Source organism: Delphinapterus leucas, chromosome 9 (genome assembly GCF_059928025.1).
Source record: "Delphinapterus leucas isolate spDelLeu-1000000601 "Yukka" chromosome 9, BTC_Dleu_Yukka2, whole genome shotgun sequence".
Classification (NCBI taxonomy): Eukaryota; Metazoa; Chordata; class Mammalia; order Artiodactyla; family Monodontidae; genus Delphinapterus; species Delphinapterus leucas.
In genome coordinates, this window is record NC_143137.1 from 82,971,404 (window position 1) to 82,988,770 (window position 17,367).

At 37.7% G+C, this 17,367-nt stretch overlaps 1 protein-coding gene across 2 annotated transcripts in view; it reads right to left on the bottom strand.

The window, feature by feature from the left end:
• Positions 1–2,008: 2,008 nt before the first annotated feature.
• GNAI1 (G protein subunit alpha i1) overlaps positions 2,009–17,367 on the bottom strand; it is an 88,874-nt gene continuing 73,515 nt past the window's right edge. For both annotated transcript variants that reach the window (XM_022554340.3, XM_022554339.3), the window contains exons 8-9: positions 16,375–16,528; positions 2,009–4,097 (exon numbers count right to left, since the gene is read on the bottom strand). In XM_022554340.3, the coding sequence (XP_022410048.1) occupies positions 3,907–4,097; positions 16,375–16,528 (345 nt within the window). In that variant the 3' untranslated portion in view covers positions 2,009–3,906. The remainder of the gene's footprint in view (positions 4,098–16,374; positions 16,529–17,367) is intronic.

Sequence of the window (17,367 nt, forward strand, 5' to 3'; positions counted from 1 at the left end):
TCTCAGTTTGATGAGGTCCCACTTATTTTTGCTTTTATTGCCTTTGGTTTTGGTGTCAAATCTAAAAAATTATCACCAAGACCAATGTCAAGGAGCTTACTGCCTATGTTTTCTTCTAGGAGTTTTATGGTTTCAGGTCTTACATTCAAGCCCCTAATCCATTTTGGGTTTTATTTTTGTGTGTGGTGTAAGATAATGATCCAGTTTCATTCTTTTGCATGTGCTGTCCAGTTCTCCCAACACCATTTATTGAAGTGACTGTCCTTTCCCCATTGTGTATTCTTGGCTCCTTTGCCATAAATTAATTGACCACATATGCCCGGGTTTATCTTTGGGCTCTCTATTCTGTTTCTCAGATCTATGTGTATGTTTTTATGCCAGAAGAACACTGCTTTACTCTAGTTTTCTAATATAGTTTCAAATTATGGAGAATGATGTGTACAGCTTTGTTCTATCTTAAGTATTTTTATTCTAAAAATATTATGATTCAGATAAACTCAGAAGGCGAGAGTGGGAATGGTTAAGACTACTTAGCCATTTTCTGGAAATAAGGTAGCATTATTTGGAGTTCTCTGATAGGCATAAAGTCAGAAGTCATAGGTTTGAAACCTTCATCTTGCTCGTTAATTAACCCCTCTGAGCCTTTTTTGATATATCTCACAGTTACTGTTGGCATTCAGTAAGAACATATGCATTTTATAGTATGGATTTTGGGGGGGAAAAGATTGAAACTGAATGAATGAGATGAAGCATGAAAGTATTTTTAAGAAGGGTACTGAAATAGATGGAAGGGGATTTTAGAAACCAGAAGAGCTTTAGGAACTTTGGGAATGGGAACTAGGACTGTGTGATTGGTTCAGCTGGGGTGCTCGCCCAGTGATTCCCCAGTCCAGGGAGGTAAGCACTGTGATTGGCAGCCCTATCAGAACCATGCCCTTCCCAGGAGGGCGGGCTGAAGAACAGATGCCAGTTGATCTAAAAAAGAGACCACAGGGCTTCCCTGGTGGCGCAGTGGTTGAGAGTCCGCCTGCCGATGCAGGGGACACGGGTTCGTGCCCCGGTCCGGGAAGATCCCACATGCCGCGGAGTGGCTGGGCCCGTGAGCCATGGCCGCTGAGCCTGCGCGTCCGGAGCCTGTGCTCCGCAATGGGAGAGGCCACAACAGTGAGAGGCCCGTGTACCTCAAAAAAAATAAAAATAAAAAAATAAAAAAGAGACCACAAACAAAAGTGCTAAGAAGTAAAAATAACAACATTAACAGACCTGAATGAACATTTCCCATGTTCCAGGTATTGTTCTGAGCATATTTCAGGTAGTATGTAGTACAATACTTGAAGGAAAACCCAGGCTATGCACAAAGTATTATTAGAATGTGAGGGAGAGAGAGGGGACGTAGTGAAGTGGGCTCAGATGATGAAGAGCCTGGAATGGAAGGCCAAGTTAGATTTCACTTTATTGACAAGTCAGAGCCAATGCACAGAAAACGCAGCCAGAGTTCTAGATTAGGATAAGTAACCTGGATTGAAGAAGGGAGAAACTGGAAGTGGGGAATGTAATAAGACATTTTAAGTGGAAGTTAAGCAAAGACCTGAATTCAGTAGGTGGTAGTGGGAATGGAAAAGAGAAAACAAACAAAAAACACATGTGAGGCACTGGGAAAGTAGGCTTGTGAGCAAATGGTGACTTATACGGCTGAAAAATTCCCCACTGAGGGATTAAATGAATGACAAAGTGCATGACAAAGTCAGAGGGTGAGAACTTGTTGACAGGGAAAGTGATGAATTTGGTTTGCACATACTGAATTGGAGCAGGCAGTCACTTCTCAGAAGGGGATATCAAGCAGGCAATTCCAAATGTGGCACCACATCTCATGAGGAAACTTGGGGCAGGGAAAACTCAAGCTTCTGGAGTAGATGAAGTTGCAGAAGGACAACACAGAGAAAGAAGAAATGAACACACAACAGGCTGATACTTAAATGGTAATGCAAAACATGTATTAGCCAACAGGTTTGTAAAATTTTAAAAATTCAAATTTATTAGGTTTTATTAGTAACACAATTACACAGACTAAAGTTCAGGAATTCATCAATTATGGTCACCAATATGTGCTTCCTGTGGCGTTTTAAACTTATTTCTCATGATTCAAATTGATTTACAGGATAGTTGAACTTCATACATAGCTTCATAATATGAATACAACAGGTCTTCCATCCATAAAATTAATGAAAACATATCTTTCATCAAAGGCACATAAAGAATCTAAACTAACACATTTGAAGAATTTTGTTAAGAAATTTTTGAATTTCTCTACATTACAAAGAAGAAAAACAAATCCCCAAAATGAAACGGTTATACACACACGCGCGCGCACACACACACACACACACACAAACCACAAAGAGACTTCAACAGAATGACAGCACACAACTAAATTTAGAAACTACTTACCCATGAAGCTTACTGAAAGACTAACTTTTTCAAGATGAGTAAAAAAGAGAAGTAGGGTATGGAATGCTATTCACTTTGCTGAAACAAGGTCATAGAGACACACCATGAATAATTAAAAATGACTATCAAAATTCAGTATCTAGCAGAAATGTAACACTTACTTGAGGATACACACAATCACTGACTTAATTAAATCCTGCTACTCATTTTCTAAGTGTAATTGCCCATTTCATTCTCAGAAATAATAGCACAGTTTAAAAAGAAATAATACAAACTCAGGCAAGTGGAGGCAATTTGAATAATCTAAGGGAAAAAAGTAATTTTAACATAGCGTGATAATTAAATTTGAAACTAGTTACTTACATATATGAATTTAAAGCTTGCATTTTATCATCAGCAGAATATTCAAAGATCTTTCCTGTTATCTTCTAAACAAGGAGCTATCATGTATAGTAGGTACAAGGGATTTCCCAAAGGAAATACGCAAATGAATGTCTCAAAATTCATTATGCTAACTTATTTTTTACCCACAAAAATGCTCTCACACCCACCTAAACTTAGTTATAAATAAAAATGTAGTTATTTAAAGTGTATAAAAATCTGGCATCACCTTTAAGGCAATGCATGAATACCATCCAAATATTAAAATTCAAAGTGAAAACAAACCAACCGAATAAAAATTAAGAATTTATAATAAGTCTGTAAGTATATCCTCAAAAATCTGAAATTTGTTTTCAAACCAAATCTAATGTAGAATCAGATTAGCATGCATTCTTAAAAGAAAAACTGAAATGCATACAATGTTTAACTGATCCAAAGGCAGGTATACTCCTCCACTTCAAGAACGTTTCAATGAAACACATTAAATTTAAAGAACAAATCATGTTATTAAAATAGTCTGTGCAATGTTTGTACAAATAACATTTTTATGATTACAAGTATACATATAATCAAGACAAGGGCTGCAATGTGTCCTAATATTAATGACTGTACTTAAACATTTACAGGATATGAACATAAATAAAGCTGTTTAAAACTGGCAAACATAATGGTCTTTCAGTACAAAGTACTTAATATTTCTGTTATTTCCCAAGCCATCACGCTAAAATCGTAAGTTGCCACTCTTAATACCTAAAAGTAATGTGGAAAACTAAAGTCATAAATACATGTATACATACATTTGCATATTTACACTTACACAGAAGTCATCAGTACACTAGAGTCCAGCTTTAACACTGCCCTTAGTTTCACACTGCAGGACCACCTCTCACATTTAAGAAAGGACCTTCCATTACTTCCAGTTAAAAAAAAAAAACCAACAAAAAACCAATTTTGGTCAGGTCCCAGATGCATTTCCCATATACTACATTCTGTGTTGCTGCAAGACTCTAGTGTAGAGAGATCCACAAATAAGTACTCATTTGGTTTGAAAATGCATTTTACCATTTACTGCAAAACTCAGAAGAGACCACAATCTTTTAGATTATTTTTTATGATGACATCTGTTACAGCATCAAAGACAAACTGCACATTCTTGGTATCTGTGGCACATGTGAAGTGGGTGTATATTTCCTTCGTGTCCTTTCTTTTATTGAGGTCTTCAAACTGACATTGAATATATGCAGCTGCCTCTTCATATGTGTTTGAGCCTGATATGGGAAAAGGAAAGAAACATAAGGCGAAGTTAAAATGAGTATACCACTAAGCAACATGGACCTTAAAATACTGAAATCAGTTTCTTATGTGTAAAATATGTGGACTCTATAATCGTCTTTGCCCTTCGAGACTAAGATAAACTATTTCTTCTAAGTGAAACATACCCAATGTTAATCACCCTGTAATGACTATAAGTTACCCTTAAAAACAAAAAAGCACGGTATTCCACGTTCCCCATGATCTCTGTTCCTGCCTCAATCTCCAACTGTCAGAGTCCCTTTTTTTCTAACCCCTTATACTCTACATCCTAACATGGTGGCAGCACACTATTTCACTTGTAAGCCTAGTGGCTGGATCAAGAAATGTTGGCCGATGCTGATTGGTACTTTTTATTCCCCTTCCTATGTATACATTAATTAGCATTTCTCAATTTGTGTATTCAAAAACTGTACAAGGGTCTACAATGTGGTTTATGCCTATGAGGTTACAAAAAGGTGAATGACACACTTCTGCTTTCAGGTGACTGAAGACTCCCGAGTACAACACTTTGATACTTGGCAGTATCTAAAGATAATCACACATACTCTGTGACCCAAGAGTTCAGTTTTCCAGGTGTGTCCTTGACAGAACTATATAGATATGTTCACTAGAAGACACATAAAGACTGTTAACAGCAGAACTTCTACTTTAGGAAACAACCCAAAAGTTCATTAACTGCAGACGGGCTACTAAATCCTGGTATATATTCACACAATGAGCTGCCATAGAGAAATGAGAATAAAAGAACTACTGCTGCACACAATACTATAGATGAGCTTCATAAACATACTGTTGAACAAATGAAGGCAGACACAAAACAGTATATACTGTAAACAACTAATGTTTAGAAAACAGGTTTGGAAACAATCAAAATTAATCGATGAAGACAGAAGTCATAATAGTGGTTAACTCTTTGTGTGAGTAGGTGGGTGGATGGAAGTTGATCAGTTAAGACTGGGGAGGGGCATGACAGGGTTTCTGGGGACCTGGAAATGTTCTATTTCTTGACCTGAATGGTGCATATTATCAGTGTTTTCACTTTTTAAAATTCAGTAAGTTTCACATTTGTGCTAAGTATGTGAGTATCTATATACTTTATCTATATAGTTCATATATGTATACATATGATACTTCAATAAAATGTTCCTTTGAAAAAAACTGTTAATTCTGTCTCTTGCAGTAACAACACAAAATTATATGCCTGGACTTCAAGGTCCTCTGTTACCCAGCCTGCTTGGTAAAGCCATTCTAAGACCCTCTGTTCCACATCTGAGGCTCTCTCCATGTCAGGAGGAAACCTGTATTCAAAGTACCACCTGTGTTACTGCAGTGCTTTCCCTCCCCTGCACTTCACCAGCTGTTTTCATAGCTTGGCTACTCCAAGTAATGCTGCAATGAACAGAGACGTGCATGTATCTTTTCCAGAAAGTGTTTTCATTTTCTTCAAATAAATACCCAGAAGTGGAATGGCTGAATCATATGGTAGTTCTATTTTTAATTTATTGAGGAATCTCCATATTGTTTTCCATAATGGCTGCACCAATTTACATTCCCAGCAATAGGGTACAAGGGTTCCTGTTTTTCTACGTCTTTACCAACGTCTGGCATTTCTTTTCTTTATGATAACGGCCATTCTAATGGGTGTGAGGTGGTAGCTCATTGTGGTTTTGATTTGCGTTTCCCTGATTGTTAGTGATGTTGAGCACCTTTTCACGGACATGTCGGCCACTGGTATGTCTTCTTTGGAAAAATGTCTATTCAGATCCTCTGCCCATTTTAATAGTGAAATTGTGTTTTTGTTACTGACTTGTATGGGTTCTTTATACAGCTGGCCCTCTGCATCTGTGGGTTTATAACCAGCAAATATGGAGGACCAACTGTCCTATGCCATTTTATGTAAGGGACTTGAGCATCCATAGATTTTGGTATCTATGGCAGGTCCTGAAACCAATCTCCCAAGGATACTGAGGGATGACTGTACATTTTGGATATGAACCCCTTATCAGATAAATGTTTTGCAAATATTTTCTCCCATTCCTTAGGCTGCATTTTTATTTTGTTGATGGTTTCCTTTGCTGTGCAGAAGCTTTTTAGTTTGATGATATCACCCAACTTGTTTATTTTTGCTTTTGTTGCCTTTGCTTTTGGTGTCAAACTTAAAAAAAAAAAATCACGACTGTCAAGCTTACTGCCTGTGTTTTCTTCTAGGAGTTTTATGGTTTCAGGTCTTACGTTCAAGGGTTTGAGGTCTCACGTTCGAGTCTTTAATCTGTTTGGGTTTATTTTTGTGTATGGTGGAGAAAGCAGTCCAGTTTCATTCTTTAGCATGTGGCTGTCCAGTTTTCCTGACACCATTTAATGAAGAGACTTCTTTCCCCGTTGTATATTCTTGGGTCATCTGTCATAAATTACTTGATCATGTATACATGGGTTTACTTCTGGGCTCTCTATTCTGTTCCTCAGATATATGTGTCTGTTTTTTATGCCAGTACCACACTGTTTTCATTACTGTAGCTGTGTAATATAGTTGGAAATTAGGGTGCACAGTGCCTCCAGCTTTGTTCTTCTTTCTCAAGATTGCTTTAGCTTTTGGAGTCTTTTGTGATTCAGAATTTTAGGACTATTCTCTTTCTGTGAAAAATGCCATTAGAATTTTGAAAGGGATTGCACTGACACTGTTAGACAACTTTAGGTAGTACGGACCTTTTTAACAATATTAATATTCCTCCAATCCATGGGCATGGAATATCTTTCCATTTATGTGTATCTTCTTCAATTTCTTTCATCTATGTTTTAGTTTTCAGTGTACAGGCCTCTCCTCTCCTTGGTTAAATTTATTCCTAGAAATTTTCTTCTTTTAATGCAACTGTAAATCTGACTGTTTCAGTTTTTCTTATAGTTCATTACTAGTGTTACAGATTTTTGTATCATGCAACTTTACTAAATTCACTGATTATGCGTTTTAAGTTTTTTTGTGAATCTGAGATTTTCTATGTATAATACCATGTCTTGTGCAAATAGTGGCAGTTTTACTTCTTGCTTTCTGATTTGGATGCCTTTTCTTTTTCTTGCTTAAACTGCAGTGATAGGACTTGTAAATACTATGTTGAATGAAAGTGGTGAGACTGGGAAACCTTGTCTTATTCCCGATCTTAGAGGAAAAGCTTTCAACTTTTTACTGTTGAGTATGATATCAGCTATAGGCCTTTATTATATTGAGGTACATTCCCTCTGTACCCATTTTGTTGAGTTTTTATCCTAAATGGATGTTGAATTTTGTCAAATGCTTTTTTTTTTTGCATCTGTTGAGATGATCTTGTGATTTTTATCCTTCATTTTGTTTTGCAGACAGTGAACTATATGCTTGCATCCTCGGAGTAAATCTCACATAGTTGTGGTGTAATGATCCTTTTAATTTATTGCTGAATTCAGTTTGCTAACATTTTGTTGAAGATTTTTGCATTTATGTTTATCAGGGATATTGGCCTGTAATTTTCTTTTCTTGTGGCATACTTGCCTGGTTTTGGTAACAGGGTAATAATGGTGGCCTGGTAAAATGAGTTATGGAAAAGGAGAGAATGCTTCCAATTTTGGAAGAGTTTAAGAAGGACTGCTAACAATTAATTCTTTTGTGTTTAGCAGAATTCACCAGTAAAGTCATCTGGTCATGAACTTTGTTTATTGGGAGGTTTCTGATTACTGATTCAATCTCCTTACTAACATAGGCTGTTCAGATTTTCTATTTCTTCATGATTCAAACTTGGTAGGTTGTATGTTGGTTTCTATGAATTTTTCCAAGTTGTCAAAATAAGTTTAAATTTTATCTCTTAAGTTGCTAGCAGACAACCATATACTCTACAAATCAAATTTTAACTTATTAAATCATAATAAGGTTGGTACTCTGAAATTCTAAAGCAATAAACAATGTCTTCTTGATTCACAGAAGCTAATACAACCTCTAAATTAAAAACATGTTTTGAGAAAACAGCTTGCCCTGAGTGCATGGCTCAATTTGCTGTATCTATTGTGGGCAGCTGGTTAGATTACTGAATCCCTAGAACTACAAGATACATTCCTCAACTTGATTTTAAGTTTTGGAAAAGAATGACTAGGGGGAAGGTGACAGATATTTTCTAACGTGATAGAACTGTCTTGAATAAAGGTTAAGTACAGATGATAATCTGGTTCAATACTGGAGAATTGGGTGCCTGGTGATATAATTCAAAGGGAGATAAAGGAGATTTGAATAAAAAAAAATAACATGAATTCAGTTGGAGTCTCAGGTGCTAAAAAACATGGACAGATTCAACAAGCAGTTGGAAATGCAAGCCTGAGTCTCAACAGAGAAATTAGAGTTGACAACTGAATTTATCATGCTGAGAATAAATATGACTATGAAAGAATGGAGTGCTAGAAGATTATAAGACTACAGACGGAATCTGGTGAAATGCCAAAATGTAAATAGATAAAAAGAGAAGACAGGAGCAGAGAGAGGTAGGGGATAAATCAAGTGAGTAGCTTGGAGGCTACAATGGGTTCTCCTATAGCAAACATAGCCACAGGGATTAAGAGTTGAGGGTGCAACAAGAGGTGACAGCATCAATACTTAGCGTGTGCAATGAAGTTTTTAATTATAGTCTTAACACTGGGACTATGAAAGAATTATGTAATACTCTCCTTGCTCACAGAGCCTGAGATCAGTGATTCTTATTAACTCGACAACATACGAGAAACATTTTGAACACAATGCATACCTGACAAAAAAAGAGCTAACAACTATCTTCTTGGCTGCTCTAAAAATCCCTGCAAGTATGTAATATGTGAGGATTGATTGGGGTCCTCTGATAATATTAGCACAAAAGGGCTACTTCACAATAGAAAATGACAAACATGAACCGAAAGACAGAGGAAAGTAAAGGCCAAACGGAGCCACCTTGATTCTGGGTAACTTCAATCTTGCAATTAGAACTATAAATAATTTTATTCCTATAAAGCACTAAAAATGTTTCTGAATAAGGTGACTTAGGACACTGACTTTCAAAAAGAAAACAAAACTAAGTTAATTCTGTGCAATTATTTCAAAGTGTAACTTTGCGATACATAGAAAGGGCTGTAGTAATGAGAGGAGGATCATACTGATGGGAGACCCTCCTGCTTTGCCTCCATTGAAAATATATAATTAAATGTATTCTGGTTGTTAATGTCCTGGATGCAGGAGTGCAACAGACTTGGGTCTGGATTTGGACTCTATTGCTTCATTAAATCACAGTGCTCTCACCTACATAAGTGGGATGTGAAAGCACTGATATCATATCGTTGTTTTAACACTGCTTGTGAAAAGGCAGTACAATTTACTGAACACAAAATTGACAAATTTTGTTTATAATGAAACAAATTCCTGACACTTGGGCAGCAGTGGGGGAAGCCAGATTCCGTGACAGCAACAGCAGGGATCATGGCAAGAATCACGGCTTGAAGGCTGCCCCGGGTGGTCTCATCTTCCTGCAGCTTGTAGACCCTCAGGCTTAGTGGAGCTGTTAACAGAGGCAGCGGTCACCCGGAGCAGCAAGAGTAGCACCAGCAAGCTCCTTCCCCTGGAACTACACTCAGCATTGCAGCATCAAGATGCCATTTGTCTCCGTGTGGCTGACAGGGACTTGGTGCCTGGGCCTGGAGGCAGGCCTGGGCCGCTGAGGTGGGAGAGCCGAGTTCAGGACATTGGACCACAGAGACCTCCTGGCCCCATGTAATATATCAATCAGTGAGAGGTCTCCCAAAGATCTCCGTCTCAATGCTAAGACCCACATCCACCCAACAGCCAGCAAGCCAGAGATCTCCATCTCAACTCCACCCAAAGGCCAGCAAGTTCCAGTGCTGGATGACCCATGCCAATCAGCTAGCAAGACAGGAACACCACCCCACCCGTTAGCAGACAGGCTGCCTGAAATCTACTGAGTTCACAGATACCCAAAAACACACCACCGTGCGCCGCCCCTCCCACCAGAACACAGGCACGAGTCCCCTCCACCAGGAAGCCTACACGACCCACTGAACCAACCTCACCCAGTGGGGGCAGACACCAAAAACAACGGGAACTACGAACCTGCAGCCTGCGAAAAGGAGACCCCAAACACGGTCAGTTAAACAAAATGAGAAGACAGAGAAACACACAGCAGATGAAGCAGCAAGGTAAAAACCCACCAGACTAAACAAATGAAGAGGAAACAGGCAGTCTACCTGAAAAAGAATTCAGAGTAATGATAGGAAAGATGATCCAAAATCTTGGAAATAGAATGGAGAAAATACAAGAAACATTTAACAAGGATCTAGAGGAACTAAAGAGCGCACAAACAGTGATGAACAACACAATTACTGAAATTAAAAATACTCCAGAAGGAATCGATAGCAGAATAATTGAGGCAGAAGAACAGATAAGTGACCTGGAAGATAACATAGTGGAAATAACTATTGCAGAGCAGAATGAATGAAGAGAATTGAGGACAATCTCAGAGACGTCTGGGACAACATTAAACACACCAACATTCGAATTACAGGGGTCCCAGAAGAAGAGAAAAAGAAAGGGTCTGAGAAAATATTTGAAGAGATGATAGTTGAAAACTTCCCTAACGTGGGAAAGGAAATAGTCAATCAAGTCCAGGAAGCACACAGAGTCCCATACAGGATAAATCCAAGCAGAAATATGCCGAGACACATGTTAATCAAACTGTCAAAAATTAAATACAAAGAAAACATATTAAAAGCAGCAAGGGAAAAACAACAAGTAACACACAAGGGAATCCCCATAAGGTTAACAGCTGATCTTTCAGCAGAAACTCTGCAAGCCAGAAGGGAGTGGCAAGACATATTGAAAGGGATGAAAGGGAAAAACCTACAACCAAGATTACTCTAGCCAGCAAGGATCTCATTCAGAGAAATTAAAACCTTTACAGACAAGCAAAAGCTAAGAGAATTCAGCACAACCAAACCAGCTTTAAAACAAATGCTAAAGGAACTTCTCTAGGCAGGAAACACGAGGAAAACATCTACGATAACAAACCCAAAACAAATAGGAACATACATGTCAATAATTACCTTAAGTGTAAGCAGATTAAATGCTCCAACCAAAAGGCACAGACTGGCTGAATGGATACAAAAACAAGACCCGTATATATGTTGTCTACAAGAGACCCACTTCAGACCCAGGGATACATACAGACTGAAAAAGATATTCCACGCAAATGGGAATCAAAAGAAAGCTGGAGTAGCAATTCTCATATCAGACAAAATAGACTTTAAAATAAAGACTATTACAAGAGACAAAGAAGGACACTACATAATGATCAAGGGATCAATCCAAGAAGAAGATACAACAATGGTAAATATTTATGCACCCAACACAGAAGAGCACCTTAATACAAAAGGCAAATGCTAACAGCCATAAAAGGGGAAATCGACAGTAACACGTTCATAGTAGGGGACCTTAAGACCCCACTTTCACCAATGGACAGATCATCCAAAATGAAAATGAATAAGGAAACACAAGCTTTAAATGGTCCATTAAACAAGAGGGACTTAATTGATATTTCTAGGACATTCCATCCAGAAACAACAGAATACATTTTCTTCTCAAGTGCTCATGGAACATTCTCCAGGATAGATCATATCCTGGGTCACAAATCAAGCCTTGGTAAATTTAAGAAAATTGAAATCGTATCAAGTATCTTTTCCAACCACAATGCTATGAGACTAGATATCAATTACAGGAAAAAATCGGTAAAAAATACAAATACATGGAGGCTAAACAGTACAATACTAAATAACCAAGAGATCACTGAAATCAAAAAACACCTAGAGGGCTTCCCTGGTGGCGCAGTGGTTGGGAGTCTGCCTGCCAATGCAGGGGACACAGGTTCGTGCCCTGGTCTGGGAGGATCCCACATGCTGCGGAGCGGCTGGGCCCGTGAGCCATGGCCGCTGAGCCTGCACGTCCGGAGCCTGTGCTCCGCAACAGGAGGGGCCGCAGCAGTGAGAGGCCCGCGTACTGCAAAAAAAGAAAAACCTAGAAACAAATGGCAATGAAAACACGATGACCCAAAACCTATGGGATGCAGCAAAAGCAGTTCTAAGAGAGAAGTTTATAGCAATACAATCCTACCTCAAGAAACAATAAACATCTCAAATAAACAACCTAACCTTATACCTAAGGCAATTAGAGAAAGAAGAGCAAAACACCCCCAAAGTTAGCAGAAGGAAAGAAATAATAAAGATCAGATTTAAATGAAAAAGAAATGAAACAGAAAGATCAATAAAACTAAAAGCTGGTTCTTTGAGAAGAAAAACAAAATTGATAGACCATTAGCCAGACTCATCAAGAAAAAAAAGAAGACTCAAATCAACAGAATTAGAAATGAAAAAGGAGAAGTAACAACTGACACTGCAGAAATACAAAGGATCATGAGAGATTACTACAAGCAACTCTATGCCAATAAAAGAGACAACCTAGAAGAAATGGACACATTCTTAGAAGAGCACAACCTTCTGAGACAACCAGAAAGAAACAGAAAATAAAAACAGACCAATCACAAGCACTGAAATTGAAACTGTGATTAAAAATCTTCCAACAAACAAAAGCCCAGGATCAGATGGCTTCACAGGCAAATTCTATCAAACATTTAGAGAAGAGCTAACACCTATCCTCTCAAACTCTTCCAAAATATAGCAAAGGGAGGAACACTCCCAAACTCATTCTATGAGGCCACCATCACCCTGATACCAAAACCAGACAAAGGTGTCATGAAAAAAGAAAACTAGAGGCCAATATCAGTGATGAACATAGATGCAAAAATCCTCAACGAAATACTAGCAAACAGAATCCAGCAGCACATTAAAAGGATCATACACCATGATCAAGTGGGATTTATCCCAGAGATGCAAGGATTCTTCAATATACGCAAGTCAATCAATGTGATACACCATATTAACAAATTGAAGGAGAAAAACCATATGTATCATCTCAATAGATGCAGAAAAAGCTTGTGAAAAAATTCAACACAAATTTATGATAAAAACTCTCCAGAAAGTAGGCATAGTGGGAACCTACCTCAACATAATAAAAGCCATATATGACAAACCCACAGCCAACATCGTTCTCAATGGTGAAAAACTGAAACCATTTCCTCTAAGATCAGGAAAAAGACAAGGTTGTCCACTCTCACCACTATTATTCAACCTAGTTTTGGAAGTTTTAGCTGCAGCAATCAGAAAAGAAAAAGAAATAAAAGGAATCCAGATCAGAAAAGAAGTTAAACTGTCACTGTTTGCAGATGACATGACACTATACATAGAGAATCCTAAAAATGCTACCAGAAAACTACTAGAGCTAATCAATGTATTTCGTAAAGTACCAGGATACAAAATTAATGCACAGAAATCTCTTGCATTCCTATACACTCATGATGAAAAATGTGAAAGAGAAATTAAGGAAACACTCCCATTTACCATTGCAACAAAAAGAATAAAATACCTAGGAATAAACCTACCTAAGGAGACAAAAGACCTGTATGCAGAAAATTGTAAGACACTGATGAAAGAAATTAAAGATGATACGAACAGACGGAGAGCTATGAGAGATATACCACGTTCTTGGATTGCAAGAATCAACACTGTGAAAATGACTACGCTACCCACGGCAATCTACAGATTCAGTACAATCCCTATCAAACTACCAACGGCATTTTTCACAGAAGTAGAACAAAAAATTTCACAATTTGTATGGAAACACAAAAGATCCAGAGAAACCCCTTACCTAAATGTAAGGCTAGACACTATAAAACTCTTAGAGGAAAGCACAGGCAGAACACTCTATTTATGCTATAAATCACAGCAAGATCCTTTTTGACCCACCTCCTAGAGTACTGGAAATAAAAATAAAAATAAACAAATGGGACCTAATGAAACTTAAAAGCTTTTGCACAGCAAAGGAAACCATAAACAAGATGAAAAGACAACCCTCAGAATGGGAGAAAATATTTGCAAATGAAGCAACTCACAAAGGATTAATCTCTAAAATTTACAAGCAGCTCAGTATCAGAAAAACAAACAACCCAATCCAAAAATGGGCAGAAGACCTAAACAGACATTTCTCCAAAGAAGACATACAGATTGCCAACAAACACATGAAAGGGTGCTCAACATCATTAATCATTAGAGAAACGCAAATCGAAACTACAAGGAGGTATCACCTCACACCAGTCAGAATGGCCATCATCAAAAAATCTACAAACAATAAATGCTGGAGAGGGTGTGGAGAAAAGGGAACCCTCTTGCACTGTTGGTGGGAATGTAAGTTGGTGCAGCCACTATGGAGAACAGTATGGAGGTTCCTTAAAGAACTAAAAATAGGACTACCATACGATCCAGCAATCCCACTACCCAGCATATACCCTGAGAAAACCATAATTCAAAAAGAGTCATGTACCACAATGTTCACTGTGGCTCTACTTACAATAGCCAAGACATGGAAGCAACCTAAGTGTCCATCAACAGATGAATGGATAAAGAAGATGTGGCACATATATATATATATATATATATATATGGCACATATATATATATATATATATATATATATATATACACACACAATGGAATATTACTCAGCCATAAAAAGAAATGAAACTGAGTTGTCTGTAATGAGGTGGATGGACCTATAGTCTGTCATACAGAGTGAAGTAAGTCAGAAAGTGAAATACAAATATTGTATGCTAACACATATGTATGGAATCTAAAAAACTAAACAAAAAAAAGTGGTTTTGAAGAACCTGGGAACAGGACAGGAATAAAGATGCAGCTGTAGAAAATGGACTTGAGGACACAGGGAGGGGGAGGGGTAAGTTGGGACGAAGTGAGAGAGTGGCATGGACATATATACACTACCAAATGTAAAATAGCTAGCTAGTGGGAAGCAGCCGCATAGCACAGGGAGATCAGCTCGGTGCTTTGTGACCACCTAGAGGAGTGGGATAGGGAGGGTGGGAGGGAGACGCAAGAGGGAGGGGATATGGGGATAGATGTATACGTATAGCTGATTCACTTTGTTATACAGCAGCAACTAACAGCATTGTAAAGCAATTATACTCCAATAAGGATGTTAAAAAAATAATGCAATAAATGTAATATTTCACTTTCACATTTTTCAACCAAAAAAATTCTTGAGACCTTTTTTTTTTAACAATGAGGATGGAGTGAGGGTAACTTGTATCAATTAGCTAAATTAACCAAGCTTCATAATGTTTAGATTTAGAGATGAGATAAACTATTGGTAGTCAAACATTTTTTTTAGGCATCGAACTTTCTTCATTAAAATAAAATAAAGCCTTATTCAGAAACCCAATATGCAAAACAGATGAAAGCTAAATTACTCTGCCTTAGGGAGGGAGAAGTTGAGTGTGGAGGGGGGCAGGGGGCGGGGGGTATCACTGTTCCTTGCACCCACTTTCAATAGCAGCCAGGGAAATGTTCCAAGGAACTAAACTTAACCAATGTTTTAGCCCAACTTCTGATTTCACAGATGGGGTAGTGAGACCCCATTAACTGCCTTGTTCAAGATCAAAGAGCTAATTATGGAAAAGCCAGGACTGCATCTCAGGTCTCCTTTTCTCACTGCAGACCATTTTACACAGTAGTAAAATTAAAGTACCACTAACAGTCTCATTACCAAAGCCTGGATTTCTTGTGAAACCTTTCCTGACTCCCCTGAGGAGTTAGCTAACTCACAGACTCCTTTCTAATTTTTTCCCCCTTCCAATTACTATCCATGTTCCTTTGTACTCGTGTGCTGCACTGCTACTGGGTATCTGTTTGTTTAGGAGTACCTCTGTCTTTGACATTAAGTCAGTGACCAGAGACACATTTTATTTATTGTGCATCACACAATACCTGACATAAGATCTGTTAACTGGATGAACCAATCAATACCGTAAGTTTATGAAGACTTGGAGTCATCATAGAAAATTATCTAAAAACTTTTCCCTAAAATGAATGTTATTTCCAATCATCTCACCCACAACTCAAGGAACTACTTGTGCTTGAATGCAGTTTGATAAATAATTTCTCTTAAAGGTTAAGAATTACTAAGCCAAAAGATTCAAATCAACAACTGAAATCTTGCCTTAGGGGAACGTTCACTTAGAAATATACGAGCTGACAAGTTATCTACAGAAAGTAAAATACCTGCATATTCTGGATAGCATATAGTGAGAGGGCTCTTTTTGATTTTTTCTTCGAAGAGATCCTTCTTGTTTAGAAAAAGTATAATAGATGTATCTGTAAACCATTTGTTGTTACATATGCTGTCGAACAACTTCATGCTTTCATGCATTCGGTTCTGTAATAGAATACAGCCAGTTTGTCATAATGGCAAGGATTTTAAGAAATATTACTTTTAAAAAATGAGCGTGGAAAAAAAAAAGTATGGTAATACAATAGAACTTAGCTGAAAAATAGGTAACATCCCACAAAAACATATTTTTGCCATTTAAGAACAAGCACACACTTTGATTTTAGGGAAGATGAGTGTCTACATCACTCATCACTTTTTTGTATTCAACCAGTACTTGCTGAGCGCCGGCAGCGTGTCACTGTGCTGCAGGACCCTGCGATCTAGAAATGCAAAGTGCAAACGTTTCAAAGGAGACCTCATTATTACAGAGTGAATTGAAGTTTCCATTAAAAGTAGAGTTTTTTAAAGATTAATAAAGTAAACTGAAAAAGCTGAAACACAATTAGCCCAGTACCCTAAATATAATGGTATATTAGGGAAGGAAACCTCCAATTCCTGTTTCCTGCCCTTCCAGTATCTGTGGTTTCAAAAAGGGCACTAATATATTTTATAGTGCCAGAATGACAGAAATGAACATGTGCACTACACCTACTGCATGATAATTGTATATAACTTATTTTAATAAAAGAAACTGACACATAGCTTTTTTCTAATTAAAAATATTTTCCCCAGATTAATGGTACACTGAAACACATCTGAAAATTACATGACAGTAGCAAAGTATAACAGAGATCAAGGATTACTGAGCTGGCAGAAGTAATAAGTTAAGAAAAATAAGCCTTGGACTATAATGGAACTAACTTTATTTTCATTTAGTATGTGGATACCAGATCTCATAAATGCCTAGTTAAGCAACTAGGGTTGAGGTGAGATTAACTTTTTGT